This window comes from Malania oleifera, chromosome 4 (genome assembly GCF_029873635.1).
Source record: "Malania oleifera isolate guangnan ecotype guangnan chromosome 4, ASM2987363v1, whole genome shotgun sequence".
NCBI classification, from domain to species: Eukaryota; Viridiplantae; Streptophyta; class Magnoliopsida; order Santalales; family Ximeniaceae; genus Malania; species Malania oleifera.
The window spans coordinates 73333780-73358506 of record NC_080420.1 but is presented as its reverse complement, the minus strand read 5'-3'; the positions used below and the strand labels follow the sequence as shown (position 1 = coordinate 73358506).

Below are 24727 nucleotides of genomic sequence, written 5' to 3'. Positions count from 1 at the left end.
TCTTGAGCTTTAGTTCCTACATGCATGTCATGCATTAATTATTACAAACCATTCTTATATTACTATTACTGACCCAATATTAAACTTATAAAATTACAATAATGAATCTTAGGGGTCTTCTTTTGCTACAAGCCACTATGTGCCGCATGCCATCAATATGATCTAGTTAGTATGATCCTACGCACAAACTTGAAAGCCATCAAATACAAAAAATATTTGTCATTATCAAAACCGGGATATGACCAATAAGGTCAACAACAACAATAACAACAATAATAATAATAGTGTTAACTCTAGTCGCTGCTACCTTCGACAACTTTAGATCCCTAGGAAGACACCAAAAAAAATAATTTTTCAAAAGGGTATCATCTTGTTTTTCTTTTCTTCTTCTTATTACATGTAGCAAACCGCCATAGTTATTGTCATCCTCCTTTGTCGGCCACAGTTGGCATTACAGGGCTTGTGTTGTGCCCCTCCAGCACCGTCGAAGCTTCGACCATCAAAAGATGCTCTCTCTCTCTCTCTCTCTCTCTCTCTCTCTCTCTCTCTCTCTCTCTCTCTCTCTCACACACACACACACACACACACTCACACTACTATATTACTCCAAAACCCAATAGCCATGATTATTGTACTTCAAGGCAAATTGAACAAAATGACACATGAGGTGAATAAAAACAAACATATTCAGAATAGGTGGAATCCATTCATGCTTTCCTCCAATGTTACCATCCAAAAAATCATCTAACATGAACCAATGATGAATATTCAATTTTTCTAGAAAAGATTCATAGGTAAAACCTATGCAAACACATTTAACGTGTAAACACATGTTTTTTTTTTTTTTTATGCAAATATATAATTTTTATCAAAGATATATGTTTAAAAATAAAATCTACAAAAAAAAAAAACTCAAGGAAACATGAAGATGTAATAAGGATGCATACCCTGGACAAAGATTACACTTGAATAAATAAGAAGATCTAAAAAATTCTAAACTCTATATGCATCGAAGAAGCTTTGGAGCAAAAGAGAATAAAAGTCTCTGCCTCTAGAAGCTAATGTAAGTTTCTCCTCCTCTTCCTTATCTAACTCTCCAACTCTCTGTCTCTCCTCCTCTTCCTTAATTAACTCTCTAACTCTTAACTCTCTCCAAAGCTTATGTACACCCACTCCACTCCCTCCTCCCTAAACCTTCCCTAGTTTCCTAATTTATTAAAAAATGGTGGACTAGGGTTTTAATAAAATTCCTCCTTCCAAGAGTACCCCTAGAGGCAAAGGAAATTGCCACCATGTCCTTTTAGGGTTTTTGAAAACCAAAAAAACCAATTCTAAGCCTAAAACTTAGATAAACTAAGGATAATTGGTTATTCTAGGTAATTGACACCTCAACTCCATTCATTATGAAACAGGAGGTTAAAATTGCCCCAAAAAGACCAACATTCTCTCTTATTAGCACAAAACCAAAAATCATTCCAAATTATAGAAAAACTAAATGGAAAGAACATCAGATCAAAAATAGGCACCTACACATATGCTAAATGCATGCATATAAGCGTGGGGGAGTGATGGCAAGATGAATTGAGTTGAAGAAAGTCAATGCATGTGCATGCATGCATGCAAGAAAACTCATTGAGGTATGTGCATGATCCAAAGAGAGGATGTGTAGTTATCCCAAAATAAATAAATAAATAAATATTATTAATTAAATAATATAATATATTAATATAATATTATAATATAATATATTATATTATATTCAATGTATAAAGTGACTTCCTGAGGAAGTAATTTCCTTAAGAATGAAATTGAATTTCAATTCAGAACAGAGAGGTGCACCCCCTTTGAAATTTCTCACGTCTCCTCCATCTCCGTCCCTCTCTCTTTCTCTCTCCTCAATTTCCTCAACGGATATTCGAAAGGTAATGTTTGATTCCTAACTCCGCCACCGACATTTCTACCGTAGTGGATTTGTCGTGGGAGCGGCGTAGACACTGCTCTTAGGGTAAGGTAAACCCTCACTTTTTACTCAATTTCTCCTTAGATCTTTAGCCAAATCAATGATCGGGCACCACCACGGGGTCCTAGTCTCGATTATCATCATTTTGGTTAGAGTAAATTTTTAATTTGGGTTTCCTAAGCACCACTCCAAAGTGAGAGTGGGAATTGGGGAATTAAGTAAATTTGTTATATTTGAGAGTATAATTATTTATTTGAAATTTATGGGCCTAGGAAATGTTAAAATAGTATTTTATTTAGGGTTGATTTAATTGAACTAGGATTATTGAATCAGGGTTCGGGGTGAGCGCTATAGACATCTTTTCGGGGTCTGTGTTGATATAGTTCAAGAAACCAGGTAAGAGAGAATAATATATTAAACCAGGATTTTATGAATTAAATAGATAAACAAATGGATAATTTATATATTTGTATACGTTTTCTTATGGGTTAAAAATGTCAACCGTTTAAATTATGATTTCTGAGCTTGGGGTTGTTTTATTAGTTATGTATATGTGAAAATGGACTGATGAAAGTGAAATATTTTTCAGAATAATTATGTAAAAAATTAAAGGTATTTTTACAGTATGTGAATGTTAAGAGTAGGTTGGCTTATTTTGCAATGAATATATATGAATTTTACTACTAAATAGTGTGGTATGAGTAAATAGAATTCTGTGTGGAATTATGTTATAAGTATGAGATCCATGTTATACAGGAAATGCGCTGAAATGAAAATATTATATGAAATATGCTGCATGTGAGTGTCAATGCAACCATGGAAACAAAAATAGCTGAAAGATGCTAGGACTAACACAAAAATAACTAAGAGATGCTGGGTTGCAGATTAGTGCATTTCTATGTGAACTAACACAAAAATAGCTGAAAGATGCTGGGTATATTATGAAATGAAATGAAAATGAGAACGAAATAGAAATGAAATATGAAATGTGAACGATGTGAAATGGGAAAGAGACATGTAAAGTAAAATGTTATGAAATTTCAAATTTAAGAACATGAGCAGATGAGAATTACAAAATAATGACAGACAAAATAATGTATTATGGTAGTATCATTATTTATGCTTATAGAACATGTTACATTTGGGCAGGGCAAATTCTTCGTCTGAGGGCTTGCTGAGAAAGGCGAGTGCCCTGGTTAGTATTAGGAGTAGCAGTAGGCTGCATAACATACTAGGGAAAAAGGAAACTACTTGTATGAGCTGGTAGATTTCCTTATTCTCGGGAGCCTTCGCTGGTAAACCTTTAGATGAACTATGTGAGTACGAGATTACTTCTTCACCTGAGGGCTTACTGAGTAAGGTGAGTGCTCTGGTATGCTTCAGTTGTGACCTTCGGGTTGCCTAAAGTATTAGAGCAGAGGGATACTACTTATATGGGCGGGTAATCACCCTTATCCTTAGGTTTTTCTCGTGGGTAAAATATCGTGCATGTGTTTGATTAGGTTCAGGAAATGATTTCAAAAATTATGTTAATGATTTAAAAATGATGAATAATATGTTATATTCAAACCTCATGTTAGCCACACGTTGTTTTACTATATTGTTTCTTCCCTTACTGAGATGTGTCTTACCCAAATGCAAATCTATCTTTTTCAGGACCTCCACGAGATCGAGCTTAGAGAGCTCGAGGTTATTACAACATTTTTTGAGTTATAGAAAGAAAAGGTATAATGTTGATGATATTTTGGGATGTATAAAGTTTATGTTTTATGTTTTGAAGTCTTCTAAGAGATGGATGGTTGTGAATACTGAATGTTGGAGATTTGTAAATATGTGAATATAGGTGAATGAGAAGTTGATTTTGGTATATAGATAGAAGTAGAAAACTCTAGTATTATATTGTTGAAAGATTATATTTATGTTTTCCGCTTCATAAATCATAGTAGAATGTCGATTAGCAGGTAAATGAATGGATTAGTAGCACTCCGAGCCCACTTAGAGGGTTAGGACGTTACAGATGGTATGAAAGCAATGTCTAGCCATAAGTGTAATAAGATTCACATCACCTGGTTATGGAAATGTCAGAGTATTAGGTTTTGAGATTCTGCAAACCTAGGGATGATTTATACCAAAGTATAGGAATCAGTTAGGATAAGGATACTAGATGGATAGGTTAGGTTGGGTGTTGAGAAGTAAAAGATTTTTTTTTTTTGTAGTTTAGAGGCAAAAATATGTCGACGATTTCCTGTGATTTTTCCGAAGCAGTCGATGGCCTCAAAAAAGCCGTGGTAAACCTTAGATGATTTCATTTCTGAGTTGGAGATTGGTCCTTATATAGAAAACTTGGATGTATATTGGATTTAAATTATATAATTTTGTTATTAAGGTTATGATATGAAAGTCTTGTCCCTTTCCTATCCTATTTTCAGGATGGATCTTAGAGATGAGGGCATAGACATAGAAGGAAGGGATGATTCAGAGACTTCGAGTGAAGAGGATATTGATACCTCTGTGATGTTGAGGGGTATAGCTTGACAGGTCAGGGCAAAAATGAGGAAGGATCCTAGAGAATATAACTGCCCAACTGCAGATAAGGGCAATAGCATCAAGGAGTTTCTGAGATTGAACCCTCCTACTTTTAAGGGAGGACCTGATCCGGTGATTGCAAAGAATTTGGGTACAGGAGATAGATGAGATTATGGTTGTACTCGACTGTACGGACGAGCAAAAGGTCCGTTATGCTGCATTTAAGATGACTAGAGAAGCAAAATGCTGGTGGCTTTCTATGAAGCTACTAGAGGAACATAGATTGGTAAAGATAGCTCTGACGTGGGAGAGATTCAAGGAGCTATTCTTTGATAGGTATTTTCCTTCATCTGTTAGAGAGGAAAAGATTGAAGAGTTCACTAACCTGACCCAGGGAAAGATGCTAGGACTAACACAAAAATAACTAAGAGATGCTGGGTTGCAGATTAGTGCATTTCTATGTGAACTAACACAAAAACAGCTGAAAGATGCTGGGTATATTATGAAATAAAGTGAAAATGAGAATGAAATGGAAATGAAATGTGAAATGTGAACGATGTGAAATGGGAAAAAGCCACGTAAAGTGAAATGTTATGAAATGTCAAAGTTAAGAACATGAACAGATGAGAATTACAGAATAATGACGGACAAAATAATATATTATGGTAGTATCATTATTTATGCTTATAGAACATGTTACGTTTGGGCGGGGTAAACTTTTCACCCAAGAGCTTGCTGAGAAAGGCGAGTGCCTTGGTTAGTATCAGGTGTAGCAGTAGGCTGCATAACGTATTAGGGTAGAGAGAAACTACTTGTATGGGCGGATAGATTTCCCTATTCTCGAGAGCCTTCGCTGGTAAACCTTTAGATGAACTGTGTGAGTACGAGATTATTTCTTCACCTGAGGGCTTATTGAGTAAGGCGAGTGCCCTGGTATGCTTCATTTGTGACCTTTAGGTTGCCTAGAGTATTAGAGCAGAGGGGTGCTACTTGTATGGGTGGATAATCACCCCTATCCTTAGATTTTTCTCATGAGTAAAATATTGTGCATGTGTTTGATTAGATTCAGGAAATGATTTCAGAAATTATGTTAATGATTCACAAATGATGAATAATATGCTATATTCAACCCTCATGTTGGTCACACACTATTTTAATATATTGTTTCTTCCCTTACTGAGATGTGTCTCATCCAAATGCAAATCCATCTTTTTCAAGACCTCTACGAGATCGAGTTTAGAGAGCTCGAGGTTATTACAACATTTTAGAGTTATATAAAGAAAGGGTATAATATTGATGATATTTTGGGATATATAAAGTTTATGTTTTATGTTTTATGCTTTATGTTTTGAAGTCTTCTGAGAGATGTATGGTTGTGAATATGTGAATACAGGTGGATGAGAAGTTGATTTTGGTATATAGATAGAAGTAGAAAACTCTGGTATTATATTGTTGGAAGATTATATTTATGTTTTACGTTGCATAAATGATATTAGAATATCGATTAGCAGGTAAATGAATGGATTATGTTAGAATTGGTGTATTCCCAAGAGGGGGGGGGGGGGTTGAACTGAAATTTTAAACTTTTCTCCTAGGTTGAACTAGATGTTGGCAAGATATTAAAACCTAGGGTCTTTCTATGTAGTTCCAAATACGCCGATAAATATAATACACGGAAATTTAAATCAAGTGCATCATCCACACAATAACATACATGTGGGGTAAATATAAAGTATGGAAATATAAACAAACACACGATATGTTATTGGGGTTCGGCCAACTGTGCCTACGTCCCTGCCTCTAGCTCGCAAACCCAAGCATTCCACTAATAGCTCACTTAAGGGTGGAGTGGCACCGATTACAATCGGGTCAATTAGCACAGGGCTGACCTCAACCTTAACTAGGTCAATTAGCGCGGCTGACCTCAACCTACACGCCTTAATAAGATGACGCACCTAGCTTTCCTAATCAGATCTAAGCCAATCCAGGACTATTCCAAGGCTAGTCTCCCTCTTCAAGCCCATGCCTGGAAATACAATAGATGTGTATTACAGTCGAATGGTACAGTGATTGTGCTTTCGTGTAAAGCAAACGTGTACCCAGTTCGCAATTACATACACCATAATATGATTTAATATGTAAGCTCGGTGTGGTCCAATATTTCAACTCTCAAAATATTTGCTATCAGTGTAATGAGTGCGTGAGAGTGTTAACTAGTATGATCTTTGTATCACAATATGTGTTCAATCTAATAGCTCACACAAAGATATCAGGTCTCAAGTATTTCAATCAGCAGGATGTCTCAAGCATGTAAATATCAAATAATGTATATGCATGGTTTGCAAAAGATGTGTAATCTTTGTATTCAGAAAATAATGTATGAGTGAATGAATATTGCAACAAAGATCACTATCTCATAAACAAATATCTCTTCAAATATTTTTCAAGACAAAGGCACAATAGATATTTGAAAATGTTTGACAAGTTTTTGCAATCCAAAAACAAATACAAATTTCTCAAGATATTGCAATGAATAAGCAATACTCAGAAGTTTTACATAAGTCTTCTTAGGAGAGACTTATTAACAAAGTCCCCTAAGAACACTTAAGTTTAGCTCCCATAAAAAATCAAATCAATCTAATCAAAATGGGAGAGCAAACCTTTCTAATCACACTCAATCAACTTACAAAGATTTTGAGCAATAAGAAAAGGTAAGTATGAGTGGTTGGGTCTTAGGAATGAGTATTATAGGATTTGGAAATTTCAGAGAATTTCTCCTAATCAAAGTGACTAATACCTCTGGGGATTTCAGTCGACCGGGGGGTTTTGAACTGCATTGGTTCGGTTGACCAGGGTCTTGGTCAACTGTTGACCCAGGCCTGTTTCGGTTGACTAGGGTAAAATGAACTGCCTTGGCCGGTCGATCAAAAGTGGACAATGTGTGCATTTTGGTCCTGTTTTAATACACATTCACCTTATTCAAGTGCCTAGTGCATGCAAGTGCAAAGGTGAGTGTCCTAGGGTCATTTATGTCCAAAATCAAGACATCGAAAGGATGCGGTGTCGGTCAACCGAAAGGTAAACCCTAAGGTCTCTTTACGGTCACTTTTAGTTGGTATTTGGTTTGAGCATACGTAATAAATCATACATGTGTTGTGTGTGCTTATTACAAACCAAATATCCTAATTACCATTACAGACCCTTGAATAAATATAAAGTACAATACAATAGGAAAAAGGTCTTCAACTTCACTATCTTTTTGTGCATTGTGATTTCCCAATATAAGTTCCTGCACAAAACCTCAAACACCCATTAGTTGCAATAAGTATTTGTTATAATCAAAACTGGGCGTGACCTATAAGGTCAACAGATTAGTAGCACTCCTGGCCCACTTAGAGGGTCGAGGCGTTATTGGATGCATAAGAGGAGAAAGAGCTGAATTTAAATTTACCAAAAATCCAATTTTCACTCATCTTTAAATTTAATTTTTTAAAGCTAATTTTAATGGGAATCGAATTTTCATAAGTTCCCCTAATAAGATTTCCTTATACTAAATTTAAACTTGATTTCTCAATTGTATTTTGATGAAAATATATTTTTCAGTTGTATGGTTTTGAAAAAGTCCCCATTTGAAATGTCTTAACAATTTAAGTACTTATTATAAAAAGTACTCAAAATAAGTACTTATCTTATAAGTAATGTTTTGTTTACGCTTAAATTAGTATTACTTTTAAAAATGCCTCCTCTTCTTCCTAGACCTCCTCCATCATTGTCTTACCCTCCTCTCCATCCTCCATCCTCCTCCTCCGCCATCATTGCCCCTCCTTTTCCTCTTTACAACCACCGCCTCCTTCGTCATTATTAAATTTTTAATTAACAATATTTTTATTTATTTTAGTTACTTTGAAATGTATTCTATGAATAACATCACATAACTAATGTTAATATTGCAAAAGTTATTATTTGAAATGTTAAGTAGAATTTTGTTAATTTGCCAATTAGACAATGTCCAAAATGTTAATTAAATTGTCAATTAATTTTCCAATTAAAAATATTAAAATGTCAAGTAATATAAATATTCATGACACTATTAATTAAAAAATAATTAAATTTTCAATAAAAAAAATATTATGAAGAATGTTAGTTAATTAACATAATTTAAGAATCATAAGTGCCCCCAAACAACCTCTTAATTGGATAATATTAGAAAATCAATTAAAATGTTAATTAAAATAAATATTTTATATATTTTTAAAAAAATATAAAATCTGTTATTTACTTTATCATAACATTTTTTTTTCTAAAGAAGGGCGGTACCTCCGTTTATTTATTTATAAACTATTACTTTTGGCGGAGGAATACCGTAGTTACAAGACAAGCAATGGGAGATTACAATAGACAAAACTTTAAAAGGCTTCACAAAAAGCAATACCAACATCCAGCCAAAATAGGGCTACAAGACCAAACAAAATAAAACAATGACCTACAAAACAAACCTCATGCAACAAAACAAACAAAAGAAAAAAAAACCTCATAGAAGCATATACCTAATACCAACAGAAATTCTGCTAAACATACCTCATATAAGTCGTACTCATCTTCTCCAGTTTATACAAACCATTGATAACTCTAGAAAGTTGACTACTATTTGTAAACAAACTATTCCTCCCCATAGCACCTTGTCGAGCTAAAGCATCTACCACTTTGTTTCCTTCTCTATACCAATGATTTTTCGAAAAGTCTACTCCCTCCAATAAACCAATAAGCTGGAGCACTTGCTAGATCTTATCCAATTTAATACAATATTCGAACCACATTCAATATCAATACCAGTATGGCCCAAATGTTTGCAAATCTTTATTCTCTCCAACACAGCTCTCAATTCAGCTTCATTATTTGAATAAGAACCAAAATATTTTGAAAAACCAAAAACAAAAGAACTTGTATTGTCTTTAAGGATGCCACCACCACCCGCCGGCCCTGGGTTCCTCAAACTGTTCCCATCCAAATTTAGTTTCAACCTCCCTTGCCTCGGTTTTAGTCATCTCACACATTGCATAGTTTTAATTCTTTTATTCACAAATTGCACTTCCAAATTCTGCAATATTCAAACATCAACATCCTCTAACTGAACCATTCCCGTCATGTTCTTGCTCAAAACCGCCACCCAATACTTAATGGACAGCCACACATCTGTACTACTCTCCAATTTTTCCTCCATTCTAGCTGCACATCTCCTTCTCCATAGCCTCCAAACTACTAAACAAGGAATCAAATCCATCAATGATCCCAATTGAGAGTATCTGGAAGCCCAACTAAACCACATTTGGACCATTTCTTTCCAACTTTGTTGCCTAAGAAAAGATACACCTACCTCCACCAAAACCTTCCTCCAAACATCAGCAGTAAGGTCTCCCTAATTTAACACATGCTCCATATCTTCTGGTTGCCTCATCTCTCAACAATTACATGCCGAAACAAGTGATACCCCCACCCTTCTCACCTTTTCATCAACGCTTAAGCACTCAAAAGCAGCCTTCCATATACATATAACAATTTTCTTCGGTAACCATTTATTCCAAACCCACATTGCCCAATCAAATTTTGGAGCTTTAACTCTGATAACATCTCATGTAGACTTTGTATTAAAATAACCATCCTTTTCCGGGAGCCATAACAATATGTCCGAAGAGTTTCTAAGGTTTCTAACTTTTTCCATCACTTTTTCTGCTTTATTAAACCCCAGAATCCTCTGCAAATTTTCCACATCCCACGCATTATTGATAACCAAATCTTTTAATCTAATATGTGAATGTGCACGTTCTGGACAAACTGAAAAAAAAAAAAAAAAAAAAAAAAGGTCCCGAATCTAGAAACTTATCATACCATAATTTTACATCTTCTTCTCTAACCTTCCACTTAGATTTACTTAACAATTCAGGTATACCCAGCAAAACTTTCCTCCAGAAGGAACAATCTGATCCATGTGGTCTGCAAAGAGCAATACGTCCTCCTTTCACATATTTAGCTTTAAAAAATCTAGCCTATAAAGAATTTTGTGTTAATAAATGTTAACCAAACTTCATGAACGATGACCGTTGCACTTCCGAAATGTCCCTTACTCCTATGCCCCCCTCCTCCATAGGAACACACAATTTCTTCCAAGCCCTCCCTTTCATTTTTTCTTTTCCATCCTTAAATCCCTAGAAAAAAGAAGCAAATATACCTTGTATCTTTTTTATCACCAGTTTCGGGACATTTAGAACAACTAATAGATGCAATGACATGCTCGAAAGCACATGTCTCAACAAAACTAGACGATCTCCTTGAGACAACAGTCTACTTTTCCAGCTCTCAACTCTCTTATTGATTTTTTGAATTAAATGGTCAAAATGGTAGCCCTTCAATTTACCATTCACTATTGGCACACCCAAATACGTAAAAATAAATTTACCTTCAATAAAACTAGTCTTTTGAAGAATTTCTCCCTTCCTCTGAACACCCAACTTCTTTGAGAAAAAAATAGTTGATTTATCTTTATTCACCCTTTGGCCAGTCCAGTTTTCATACTCCTTAATCACCTCCATTAACCGTCTAACAGATTTTTTTCCAACATTAGCAAATATAACAACATCATTCGCGTACATTAAATGTAATATAATAGGTGTACCATACAGATGTTCAAATGGTAAAATCCACTTCTCGGTCAACTTTTTTTGAAAGAACTTCTTCCATGATGATGAAAATATACAGCGACAATGGATCCCCTTGCCTCAAGCCCCTTTTTGACTTGAAAAAACCTTTATAAGTGTCATGCATCATGACAGAAAATTATGGAGTAGAAATACAATTCTGAATCAACTTATAAAACCAATCTGGAAAACCAAGAGTATGGAAAATCCGATCTACCACCTACCACTCCACTCTATCATACGCTTTGCTTATATCAAGTTTTAGCATTATATTACCTCTTCTCACCCGCCTATGTAATAATTTTGTCATCTCTTGAGCAAGCGTTATATTTTCAAAAATACTCCTCCCTTTCATAAAAGTACCTTGTTCTAAAGATATTAAATCACCCATCACCAACGAAAGCTTACCAACAAAGATTTTGGAGAAAATTTTATAGATTACGTTACAAAGACTTATCAGCCAAAATTTATCAAAAGACCGAGGATCCTTTACTTTTGGAATAAGCACTATGTAAGAGGAACAAAAATACTGAGGCAACATATCACCTTTTAAGAATTCTCTTACCGCATCCATCATATTATTTTTAATAATCTTCCAATAAGTAATATAGAAAGAAGACCCAAACCCATCCAATCCCAGGCTACTATTCACAGAAATAGAAGAAATAACTTCATAAACCTCCTCCGTAGTCGGTTCTTCCCTCAATGGACCTATAGACTCCTCAAAAACCACCGAATGGATAATACCGTCTAGATTTGACCTTTGCACTGAACTATTTTGCCTCAAGAATTGCTTAAAATAACTCACAACCTCATCATGGACCATCTGCATATTTTCCAACATCGAACCATCAAGAAGCACCATTGAATTTACACAAGAGTTACGCTTTTTTTGCGTAATCACAGCATGGAAAAACTTTGAATTCTGATCACCATCAATCAACCATTTCATCTTTGCTTGCTGCGCCAACCTAGCCTCTTCCCTTCTATACCAAACCTCCAATTCAGCCTTAGAAACAAGGAACTCTTCTTCATCTAATTCCGAGTACTCTGTCTATAGTAAATTCTCATATTTTTCCACCCTTTTCTCTAACTCTTGAATAAAACCACCAACACGGATGAAAGTATGTTTATTCCACACCCTAAGCCTTTGTTTTAGCCTTTTCAATTTACTCGCCAATTTACACAATCCTGAATTCACCACAATGTGTTCTCTCCAAGATGATTCAACTATTTTCAAAAATCCCCATACGATGTCCACATGTTCTGAAACCTAAAAGGCGTTGGTTCATACCTTTTCATACTCGCACACAACTGTAATATGATAGGAGAATGATCTGAAGTATTTCTTTTCAACATAGATGTCTTTACTTCACTGTATTTTACAGAAAAAACATTATTAATCAGCACCCTGTCCAGTTTTGCCTAACTTCTCGTCTAACCTTGTTGGCCGTTACACCATGAAAATTGACTTTCTTCGAATTTGAGGTCCAATTATCCACAACTATTAATACGACCATTGAATTCTGCCATTGACGAATCCAAGCGAGGTCGACCTCCCACCCTTTCCTTATCTGACCGAATTACATTAAAATCTCTCATAACAGCCCAAGCCACATCAAAACTCAACATCTCTTGAAGTTGTTCCCATAAATCTCTTCTCTCAATATGATAACATTTAGCATATACAAAAGTAAAAGCAGAGAGCCTCTAACCTCTGTTAACAAAACTGTCACACATTGATTTAATGCACCCACCCAATCCACTTGAACATCATCTTTCCAGAACAGCCAAATCTTCCCACCTTCCTCTACATTAGAGCAAAAGTTAGTAAATTGCAAATACACCGCACACCTTCGTATCTTTTCTATATCTTGAAAAGGTTCCGAAACTGCCAAAATCGAAACTTTCTAATCTTTCACAATTTGTTTTAAACTTCTCTTCGACGTGCCCAACCCTCTTATATTCCAAAACATAACTTTGTCAATCATAAGTTCAACTTTTGAGGCACTGCCTTAGCCCTCTTAGACTTTCTCACTTGCCTATCATCTTTATTTCTTCCTTCCGATTTACCCACTGTCACATTACCTAGATCAGAGTACTATTCTTTTTTAGTATCAATGCAAACCTCCATATCTCCCTCAAATAAGACATCATAATTATCCCTACACACTACACCCTCCACATCTCCCTCTCTCTCATCCACCTCCTCCACCAAAATCACCTCCCCATCCTTTTTTTCTTTTTTTTTCAACTTTTCCCCTCTCCCCTTCATAAACAACTCCAATTTCCTGGGCAGTCCTAGAACAACCTCCCAGTTCTACCTACACCCCTACCACGCTTGACTTTTGATCTTGACAACGTTTGGCTTTCTCTCCACTATTATTCTCTACCAAATTAACTTCATCCACTTTTTGAGAACCCACATTATTAGTCTCATTCACAATTTCTTTATTTTTCTCAATCACATTCGATGGACCACTCACGTTTCCGTCCTTCTTCTCCTCCACCCTCTAATCCTAAATCTTCAAAACAAGACCTTCCTCTTCAACTATCATATTCTCTTTTCTACCCACTTTTTTTCAAACCATCCCATCTCCCTCCTTCCTTATACCTACCTTCCTTTTATCCTTAGGCTTAACTCCAAACCGACATACTACTTCAGTGTGACCTTGCCTACAACATTTATTATAATAGAAACCCCGCTTCTCATATATTACCCTTTGCCAATTCTGCTTTTGTCCTACCACCAATGGAAAACTTTCCACATGATCCTTCTGCAAATCCACTTCAACACGTAATATTGCACCAGTGGCTTGTGTTCTATATAATGTGGCATTATCCGTCCCCAAAAATCTACCAAATCTAGTGGCCAAACTCTATAAACAATCCATTTTATATAAATGTAAAGGCAGACATGGTAAGAAAATCCACTGAGGTGTGATCGATGACTCCTTATTAACATCAAAATTCACGGACTAGTTAAATAGCCGAAATTGGCACCCCTGCCACCCATCTTCCTTCTCCCGCCCACGCATGACTGTAGTTCTTTTCGTTTACCAAATGCAACAAAACATGACAGTTGTCCATAAAACTTATCATTGAGATTTCAGAGAGACCCCAGGATTGGATAATATGCCTCCGAATGACATCGATAAATGACTTTGCAGAAAGAAATTTAAGCACCAACGCAAATTTCAGATCCTTAGCAGCCTTTTCCATCTCCACATCTGAGAAAACAAAACCTAATTCCCTATTAATCAGTTCCAGTTTCCTCAACGGGATTTTGAATTTTGAAGATGGAATTGGCCTTTTCAAGGCTTCCGCAAATGATTTTCCCCCAGCAAAGCCTCCCCCCTTTTTGACCTTATCATCCCCCGAACCACTCCTTGTAACCCGTAAACTAGTGTCGACACCTCCCCTCAACCCTCCGGTAACAGTTACTGTAGACGGCAGCGCGGTAATGTCTAGCGGCTACCTATTTTCCATATTGAACACCAAAAAAAAAAAAACCAACCTGCGGTGTCCCTTCCCGCAGACCTACGTCTGCCGTCATTGTATGTCATCGACACAGGTTCGCCGTCACCACTTCGTCGTTGTCGCCATCTCAGTTTCTCATAGCTCAAACCCTCCTCGCTGTAAAGCTAGAGAGGATCGCTACAAATGCCAGAGATGAAACGCCGTTGGTGCTCTCTGATGAGAACTGCTGCACCGCTAAGAAACGCCGCTGCAACGCCTGAGTTTCCTGACTCCTCCTCCTCGTGTTGCGGTGGAGTGGCTAGCACGAGGGTGGCGGAACAACCTAGGGTCTTTCAACAAGCAGAGCACCCAATGCCATCGTCATTGTCTCTCGCCACGACGACGACTAGGGTTTTTCTTGATTCTGTAGAACTTTTTTATACTATTCGAAAACGACTCACCCGGGAGAAGAACTGACTCTCTTTTGTTTCTTCTGTATCTTCTCTGCCTATTATTCCCCTCCCTTTCTCTTTCCCTCTTTTTCTTTTTCTTTTTCTCTAAACGCCGCTCCTAGAAAAATCTCCAGGTTTCTCGTCTCAGATTCGTTTTCTAGGGAGCTTACGCTGCCGAACCCAACTTCTTCAATCAATCTCTCTAAAACCCGCGAGATTGATAATAAAAAAAAAAAACCCAAATGCCAAATTGAATAAAAAACTGCGTAAAAAATTATAGAATCCCTATTTCGATCGATCTTCTCCGGCTACGCGAATTCCAAAAACATTCCATGCTGTCGTATAATACTGATTTTATAAGTTTATAATCAATAAAAACAATTAAATAATACTTAAACTTTTTCAATTAATTATTTATTATTAATACTTTTTAAATAAATACATTTTTTCAAAATGTATTTCTACAAATGGTTTGAGACAATTCCTTGGCCAAGAAAAAAGCTCACCAAATGAATCCCCCCATGGAGTGTACCCAATCCAACTCGAGGACCCAAGCTCTAACCTACTATCGGACCTTGCACTCGACCGATTGCATTCCTGCTTAGAGGTGTATTCAAGTTGAGTCGAACTAACATAGTAAAATACTTGATTTTGATTTTATTCGAAAATGTTAAACTCAAAACTCGACTCTGATTTAATCAATTTTATAATTATTGAACTCGAACTTAACTCGACTATGAAGTTTATAAAACTAGAACTAGATTCGATTATAAACTAATATAATATATATATATATATAATATAAAAATAATAAAATTTAAAAGCTCGATAAATTCTAAGAGGTGACTTAAATACTTGAGTTTAAACTTATAAAATGCTGAAGTAATTCAAACTTAGACACTTCAAGTCAAGTATACGAGTTGAGTCCGAATAATTCATAGGTAACTAACACAAAGCCGGCCGGGTAATAAACCCTCATCTTTCGTCTTCTATTACAAGACCTAATAACATCGACTAGAGCTGTTCAAATTTCTTTTCTTCTCCTTCTTCTTCTTCTTCTTCTTCGTCGTCGTCCTGTTGTTGTTCGTCTTCTTCTTTATTCTAATTTTTTTGTTTTTTGTTGAACACTCGTTAAGGAAGCCATGACTACTCATGAGTTCTTCAAACGTATCTGCTCTCGTTGCGCTCAACATGGGGCCAATTGAAGTTAATTTTCTTTTGAAAAATGTTTATTTTCTTGCGCAGTCTTGTTGGCATTGGACGCAGGAACTCGTATCGTGTAAGCGTTTTCTCGTCAACTATCTTTTGCCCACAGAATCTTTCTTTCGATTTCTTCAATACTTCACTATCACTGTCTTCCTCGCGTGGTTGTTTCATAGTGCGTCCTTTGATTTGGTTCACTAGGTTTCTTTGCAATATTAAATTCCCCTTTGCGACCAAGTTTAACAATTTTGAGGAATGTTTCGATAGAGAATCGATGTTTAGGATTATTATAGAAGAGCGTTGGGATGATTGTAAATTTCTTAATTTATTTCAATCAGAATTAGCACCGATTTGGGCTTCAAGGGTTTTGGTCGAATTGAAAGAAGATGCTAATTTAGCCCTGAAATTCTTCAAAAGGGCTGAAATGCAGGTTGGGTTTTGTCACTCAGCTGAGTCGTGTTGTATTCTTGTACACATATTGTTTTATGCTAGAATGTATCTTGATGCCCATAAAGTTCTCGAAGATCTGATTTTGTCGAAGAGGGTGTTGCCAGGTTGTGATGTATTTGACATGTTATGGTGGACTAGGAATGTTTGTGTTCCAGGTTATGGAGTGTTTGATGCACTCTTTAGTGTATTGATTGAATTGGGGATGCTTGAAAAAGCAAGTGAGTGTTTTACAAAGATGCAGAGGTATAGGGTTTTTCCTAAGGTACGATCTTGTAATGTTCTTCTACATAGGCTTTCAAAGTCTGGCAAGGGGGACTTGTCTTGGAAGTTTTTTAATGATATGGCTGCGGCTGGGATCACTCAATCAGTGTTTACATATAACATAATGATTGACTATATGTGCAAAGAAGGTGATTTGGAAACAGCCAGAAGCTTATTCTCTCAAATGAAAACTTTAGGATTTACACCTGACATTGTTACATATAATTCTTTAATTGATGGATATGGAAAGATTGGACTATTAGATGAGGCATTATGTATATATGAGGAGATGAAGAGTGCAGGTTGTGATCCTGATGTGATAACATATAATGCTTTAATAAATTGCTTTTGTAAATTTGAAAGGATGCCACATGCATTTGGCTTCCTACATGAGATGAAGAAAAATGGGTTGAAACCAAATGTTGTAACTTATAGCACATTTATTGATGCTTGTTGCAAGGAAGGGATGATGCAGCAGGCAATAAAGTTTTTGGTTGACATGAGGCGGACAGGGCTTACCCCCAATGAATTCACATATACTTCTCTGATTGATGCAAATTGTAAAGCAGGTAACTTGGGTGAAGCTCTGAAGTTGGTGAAGGAGATGTTGCAGGCTGGCGTTAACTTGAACATTGTTACTCATACAGTCTTGCTGGATGGTCTTTGTCAGGAAAGTATGATGAATGAGGCAGAAGAAATTTTTAGGGCAATGCTGAATGCTGGTTTGGTTCCTAACCAGAAAATGTATACTGCCCTTATTCATGGATATATGAAGGCTAAAAAGATGGAGAAGGCCATGGATACTTTAAAAGAGGTGAAAGAAAAATGCATCAAACCAGACTTGTTGCTGTATGGAACCATCATCTGGGGCCTTTGCAACCAAGGCAAGATTGAAGAAGCAGGGCTTCTGTTTGATGAAATCAAGAGATCAGGCATAAATGCAAATCAGGTCATTTACACGACACTTATGGATGCTTATTTCAAGGCAGGAAAAGCTGACGAGGCACTCAACCTGCTACAAGAAATGCAGGATCTGGGTTTTACGCCCACAGTTATTTCATACTGTGTGTTGATTGATGGTTTGTGCAAATTGGGTCTGGTCCAGGAGGCTATTGGACATTTGGGCAGGATGCAGGCCATTGGGTTGCATCCTAATGTTATGGTTTATACTGCACTGATTGATGGCCTTTGCAAAAATAATTGCATAGAGGCTGCAAAGAAGTTATTTGATGAAATACAGAGCAAGGGTATAGTTCCAGATAAAACTGCTTACACATCTCTCATTGATGGAAACATGAAGCATGGCAATGTTCAAGAAGCTTTGGGTTTGCGAGACAAAATGATTGAAATTGGTATGGAGCTTGATTTGTTTGCTTACACATCCTTGATATGGGGTCTCTGTGAAAGTGGTCAGGTGCAGCAAGCAAGGGAAATGCTTGATGAAATGATAGGGAAGGGTATACATCCCGATGATGTTGTTTTTAGATATCTGATAAAGAAGTATACTGAACTAGGGAATGTTGATGATGCCCTACAATTGCAAAATGAAATGGTGAAAAGAGGTCTAGTTACTGGTATTAATGATCATGCTCTCCTTAATATTCAGCAATGAGAGAGAATGCTTGTTCATTTCCAGGCTTTTGGAATATGTTGAAAGTTTTCTAGGGGAGAGAAGAGTGGTTCACTGGAATGTTGAACATGGCATAATGGAAATCATTGTTGGTGCCGGTTTTCAGACATGAGCTGTTTGTGGATCTTTGGATGTATGTCATTTTGTTGTGGTCTCACGATGCACCTTAACTTGAAGTTTTCAAGTCATTATTGGTGGTTAAATCTCATTCTTTTGTTATGAGGTGAGCGATTGGCTTAATGTTCTTTAAGGTTTGCATTTACAAAAGGAGAAGCATAAACACATCTATTTTTCATAGTCATCTTTAGATTTGTCAACTCACATGAAACAAAAATTGGCACTGGTGGATTATTCCAACAGCCATTTTCATACTTATGACTTTATTGCTTGAATTCTTACAATTTCTGAATTTTTCTGCCAGCTGGCTGTTGGAAGAAATGGAGTTTTGGATTCTATGTGTTCATGCATCTACTCAAAAGTGTATAGAACATTTCGAAGGAGAAAGCCTAGATGGACACTGTCATGACGGCTTATGTGAGCAAGGTAAAATTCTGCATTTTACAATAATTTAAAGTCCTGATTCAGCTATTTATTTACTTACACTTACCAGAATAGTGAGTATATTAACTGTGGTAATTACTTCTGATTCCTGTCTTGTACCACAAAAAACAATTGACTGAAATCCTCTTTTCCATTTCTTAATTGATCCAAATTCTTAAGAATTGTCTTTATTTTCTATTTTTTGTTTGGTCTTGTACCGTGCCCTTTCCCCTCTCCTCTAGGGGTGTGCAATCGGTCAGTTCAGAGGTGAAAATGGTAAAACCGAAATTTTTTCGGTTATGGGAGAATATAAACCGATCCGAACCAAACTAGTGGAACAATTAAAACCAGACTGACTAGTTTGGTTCAGTCCAACCATTGTGAAACCCGAACCGAACTGAAGTACCAAACATCTTAAAACAGAACCGCCTAAACCGATGTCCTTCCAAAAAACCGAACTCCCTAAACCGATTTTGCCAATGAGAAACCAAATTCCCTAACCCCATTTTCCTGAAGGATGTTCTGGGCATCAAATTATTCAGTCTTAATATCATTTTCAAATCTGCATTTAAATATTATGAAATGTGAGAACTGAGAACAGAATGCTACCTCACAGGCTTGCACTCTTGCACTCTCAGCTGAGTCTGCTTTGTCTCTTGCAGGCTTGCGGCTCTTGCCTCTTTGATTCATACAATCAGAGGACTGATGAAGTGATGAACCACTGAACCAGATTTGCAGTCACATACTCGCAGGAGATTCAAGTTCAATGAATAGCGGAACTTGAACAGGCGATTTGCAGTCTTACCTCCTTGCTCACGCTCAATTTGCTACTTCGTTGGGTGTGCCGGTGCATGGGTTGCAATCTTCAGATGAAGTTGCAGAGAATCAGAGATTTGGAAATTTGTTTGCTTGGTGCAGTGCTTGAGTTGCTTCTCTGGTGATTTGTTTGCTTGAGTTTTTTCAATGGAGGAACGAAAAAAAAAAAAAACCTAAGGGCCAAGGCAAATGAAGTGGCTGAGTGAGTGTGGCTGTGTAGGGCTGTGGATCTTTGGGAGTGGGTGTGGGAGTGGGATGTGGTGTGTGGAGTATAGACTCTGGGAATGGAATGGGCTGAAGGGTCCCTGGGCCTTGAAGGGCTGAAGGCTAACTTATATCATTAAATTATAAATACAAAGAATTTTGATTTTTTCGGTTCCAAACTGATATTCAATTGGGAAACCAAAAACCAAACCGATAAATTTTTGGTACAGAAAAGGAAACCGATTTAACTTCAGAACCATCGGTTTGGTCAGTGTTTTATGGTTTGAACCATTTTCTGCACGCCCTACTCTCCTCCCTGGTCTAGTGTGTCATTGATGGCTGTTAAGTCATGAAAGAAGATTTCCAGATGATCAGTGCAGGCCCTAGGGAAAATTTTTGATCTTAGGCTGGATAGGGTGGGAAAGGGTGATTTTCTATTTGTATATGAGCACCCTAATCGTAATTGATGGGTGAGATTATCTTTGTCATTGATGAAGTGGTTCCTAGAGGTTTGTCGTCAGTGTTTGGAAGGTTGGGTAGGGGATACTGGAGCATTTGAACTGGTAGCAGTACATATTTGTTGCCTTATCTATGTATTGCTCCATTCAATCTTTTAGATTCGGAGGTTTCACCTCGATGGTTTGGTTATGCTATGATGTCCTTAAAACCTATATGAAATGGGTATGACTCATGTAACCATGACATATTTTCTTACTTGAACACGAACCCAGTTTCTTTCTAAAAGAAAGGAAATGGTGATGTGATCAATGACAATGGGTACTCTTCGAGGTAGGGTTGTGGTGGAAAGGTAAGAAATTTTTGGTTTTTGTCCTTCAGAGGATCTAAAGAAAATGGATGGTGAGGATTTGCACTGGAGTTATGTACAATGGCCAAGGAATTTGGTGCGATGGTTGCATTAATAGAATACTAATTGCTTGTGGGCAAGGTGGTGATGATGGAAAGCAACAAGGTTCGCAATGCAGGTTGAGATGCCTGGTCGTTCATCATCAGCTGTCAGTTCTGCTCTGCATCCGGATGTAAGCTATAGGGTATCAGTGAAGGGTGGTTGGGTGGAGAAGATGGAGCAGAATGGGTTGGGCACTTGGGCTGTTTGAAGAGTGGGGATGATGCCTGTGAATCTAAGGGGAATGACATGGGCTCAGAATGGGTCGGAGTGGGTATTGTTAATACTTCACTAGATTTGGGCCAGCTTTTTGACAGTCTTAAATCAGACCCAGCAGATAAAAAGGGGCCTCCAAAAATCTAATATGCAGCAGGTCCATTTTATATCTCAGGCTCAGCAAGTTGGACCTGGTAGCAATCAAGCCCAAATCCCATGTAACTTTTTAAACGGGCAGCCTATGGATATCTCCTTCAAAGCAAGCCCACCTCCTCTCTTCTGGTTCACCGATTGAGAAATTGCTAGTGGCTACCCCCTTTTCACTGGGGCGAGATTCGAATCCAGCTAAGTTTGAAGGAGAAAGTCCATAAAAGTCAGGCTCAAATCAGAGCAAACTTGCAGAAAGAGAGAGAGAGCGAGAGAGAAATACAGGTAAGTCTCGAGTGATGGCTGTTGATAGAGGGGGAGGGGGGAGTATTATGGACCTAGAAGCTGGTGTTATTCAAGGGAAAAATGTTGGTTCTGGGGGAAAACTTTTGGTATGTGAAGTAAATCAGATAAGTTCAGGGGCCAAACAGTCTAATGCACATCATAAGGCGATTCAGATGTGTGTGGAAATGAGGCAAATAATTGAAGTGAAGAGAAGAGAGGTTATCTTGGTAAATAGTGCCAAAGTTTTTAAGGAGAAGGGAAAGTCATGTATTGTGGAAGATTCAAATGCCCGGAGGGCTGCATCTAGAAGCTAAGGAGGAGAAGAAACGGGGGGATCACGCAGATAATGACAGCGAAGTCCTTGGTGAGTTTGGGATTGGGGGTTGCGTGGGTTGCTTTTGGATGAGTTTCGGTAACAATACGAATATAGTTCTGATTCTTTTGATTCTGGGGATTCATCGTTTGCCTCCATTTCTGATGGGAGGTTTACAGGATTCCTATTTTTCTGGATGGTGTTATGGATAATAAGCAATAGAGTAAGGATGGAATCCTGCCTACCTCTGGGGACAATATTTCCTGAAAGGTTTGAGAAGCGCAACAGTTGATGGATAAGATGGGTTTATGACTGTCTAATCCTGGGGGAAATTAAGTTTTGACTGTGGTAAAAATAAGGCAAAGGGCTAATGTAAAGTGCTTGGTGTTCTATAAAAAAAAATAAAAAATAAAAAATAAAGTGCTTGGTGAACTATAATGGAAATGGTTTAAAGAGGGGTTTGCTTGGTTAATTCTTGTTAATATTTTTTTCTTCCTTTTTAATTTTTTGTTTTATTATTTTTTTCAAGACTTTTGTCCTTGTCTATGTTGTATTGTCTCATTTCTCTATCTAAAAATGTTATTAATGCAGAGCTGGACCTTTTAATTATGCACATGAGACACAGGACATGAGAAAAAAGAAAACAGAAAAATAAAATAAATGAGCCATCACCATTCTTTGAAGAAAGGCTTGCACTGTGAACTGCTTTTGATCATTTAAATGATATATGAGCTGATGATTGTGAAGAAACATGACAAGATAAAAGAGAATTAATCTCCAAAAGGCGATTAGAGTGACAAAGGGGGAAAGGAAAATTAATTAATAACAAATTTATTACATTTTCCTGATTTCTCTCTGCAACCCTGTTTGAAGCTGAAACAGGTAACCTTTCGTCTCCCACTAGTATGTTTGGTGTCTATGCGGAACCTCTTCGAGCTCTCCTTCCAACGAGCTTCCTTGGGCTCCCTTAGAACTTCAATTGTCACTTACTAATGTTTGGAATAGAAAGAAAGATTCAAAGAGAGAGAGATCTCTTGAACTGAATAAACTTGTATTAATGTTTCTTAATTTTCCCTCTCCGAACATAAGGGTCGGAGTTCCCTTAAATAGGCAAGCAAACGCTAATGGATAAGCACAACTTGCTTTTTCAAAAGCAGATGCCTGACGTAAAGGAAAAGCAAAAGCCTACTTTGACATAAAGTAAAGACTACTTTAATAAAAAAGGGGGACAACACATGCTTTACTGACTCACATTTTCAAAACAAAACAAAATTCCAACAACTTTAATAAAGTTACTTTTGACTAAATACAAAGGATATGACTAGACGAATCGTCCTTTCGGCGAGGCCTGAGATGTGACACGTTTCTGGATAGGTGTCTTGATATGACCTTCTTGAGTAGCCCGCTCAATCTGGTCTGGGATATGATGATTATCTGGACTATCATCTGATCTGTACACTTGGCAAAGATCTCGTCCTTCTTCGGAGATCTTTCAGGGCACTAATAATTTCTTCATTGTGCTCCTTTTTTGACAGCTCTGCAAGTACTATATGAAGATCACTCTTTATGACCTGTGTTGAAGGAAGATGATGCTCCCAATTCTTAATTTGATTAATTATATCTCTTGCATTGATTGCAAATTCTGCTAAATTTGCTTCCTCGAATTTCTGGAGAAACTTTCCTTCTATTGCAATCAGAATCTCATGATCTGAGAAAAATATACAGTCTAAAGTCATCCTAACTTCTAGAAGATAAATTCCCCATGAGTTTTGGACCAAATCATAAAATTTTCTATGTTTCTGAAAATCCTCCCTATCTAGTTCTTCTTCATGAAAATCTGAGACGGTTCCATCTTTCCAATCCTCTGGAAAAAGATTCCGCAACAAGACCTTTTCTGACTTTAATTCAATTGGCTCAATATAGCTAGTCCACCAAATCCGTCTTGGATTAGTAAAATTTAGCACATATTTTACCATTGCTGGCAGGAATTCGAAAGCTTGTCCTGTTTTACTGAAATCAAAAAACTGGACTTCTCTTGTCCTCAAGGCCTTCTGTACTGCAATAAGAAGCTTATGGTTAATATTTATGGGAACGTGTAGCTTTGGAATACACAATCCGCTTTTCATCCAAAACCTCTTCAATTCTGGATATTCTGAAATACTGACTATCGCTCTGGTAGTAAAACTATATTTCTTTAGCTTAATATTCATCTCCACCTTGACTTTAATCTGCTGGTGAATAAGTTTGGATGTACTCTCCCTGTTAATAATTTTGAAGTATTCTGAAATAATGGATTCAAATTCTTCCAAAATTTCTACAACTCGAAGATTGACTGAAAAAACTGCATTTGCTGGTATTACTGGATTATTAATAATCCCTTCTAGCAAATCCCTTTTTCCCCTTGAAATTTCTGGAAGCCTTCCCAGAAAGTCTTCGAGAACGAGATCAACATCGACTACTTTGACTGTTTCTCTATCCCTCCTGGATTCTGAAACGTTTTTGTTGATTGCAACTTCTTCATTTTTCTGCATCACTTCTCCTTTCCCCTTATTGGTTCTAGGATTCTAGGTGCATTGAGTGCTGTAGTGACCAAACTGGTTGCACACGAAGCACTTGATATGACTTTTGTCGTTGGGCTTTTCATCTCTCCTGGATGAACTCCGATTTTT

At 37.0% G+C, this 24727-nt stretch overlaps 1 protein-coding gene across 1 annotated transcript; it reads left to right on the top strand.

Annotated features, from left to right (window-relative positions):
• Positions 1–16111: 16111 nt before the first annotated feature.
• On the top strand, positions 16112–22683 carry LOC131154456 (putative pentatricopeptide repeat-containing protein At2g02150). Its single transcript, XM_058107250.1, has 3 exons — positions 16112–18856; positions 19055–19176; positions 19836–22683. The coding sequence occupies exon 1, from the start codon at positions 16315–16317 to the stop codon at positions 18613–18615; it is 2301 nt and encodes a 766-aa protein (XP_057963233.1). The 5' UTR covers positions 16112–16314; the 3' UTR covers positions 18616–18856; positions 19055–19176; positions 19836–22683.
• The last annotated feature ends 2044 nt before the right edge of the window (positions 22684–24727 follow it).

Bases quoted from the DNA above. Each gene is read 5' to 3' on its own strand.
- LOC131154456 (XM_058107250.1), top strand. From the start codon at position 16,315: ATGTTTATTTTCTTGCGCAGTCTTGTTGGCATTGGACGCAGGAACTCG.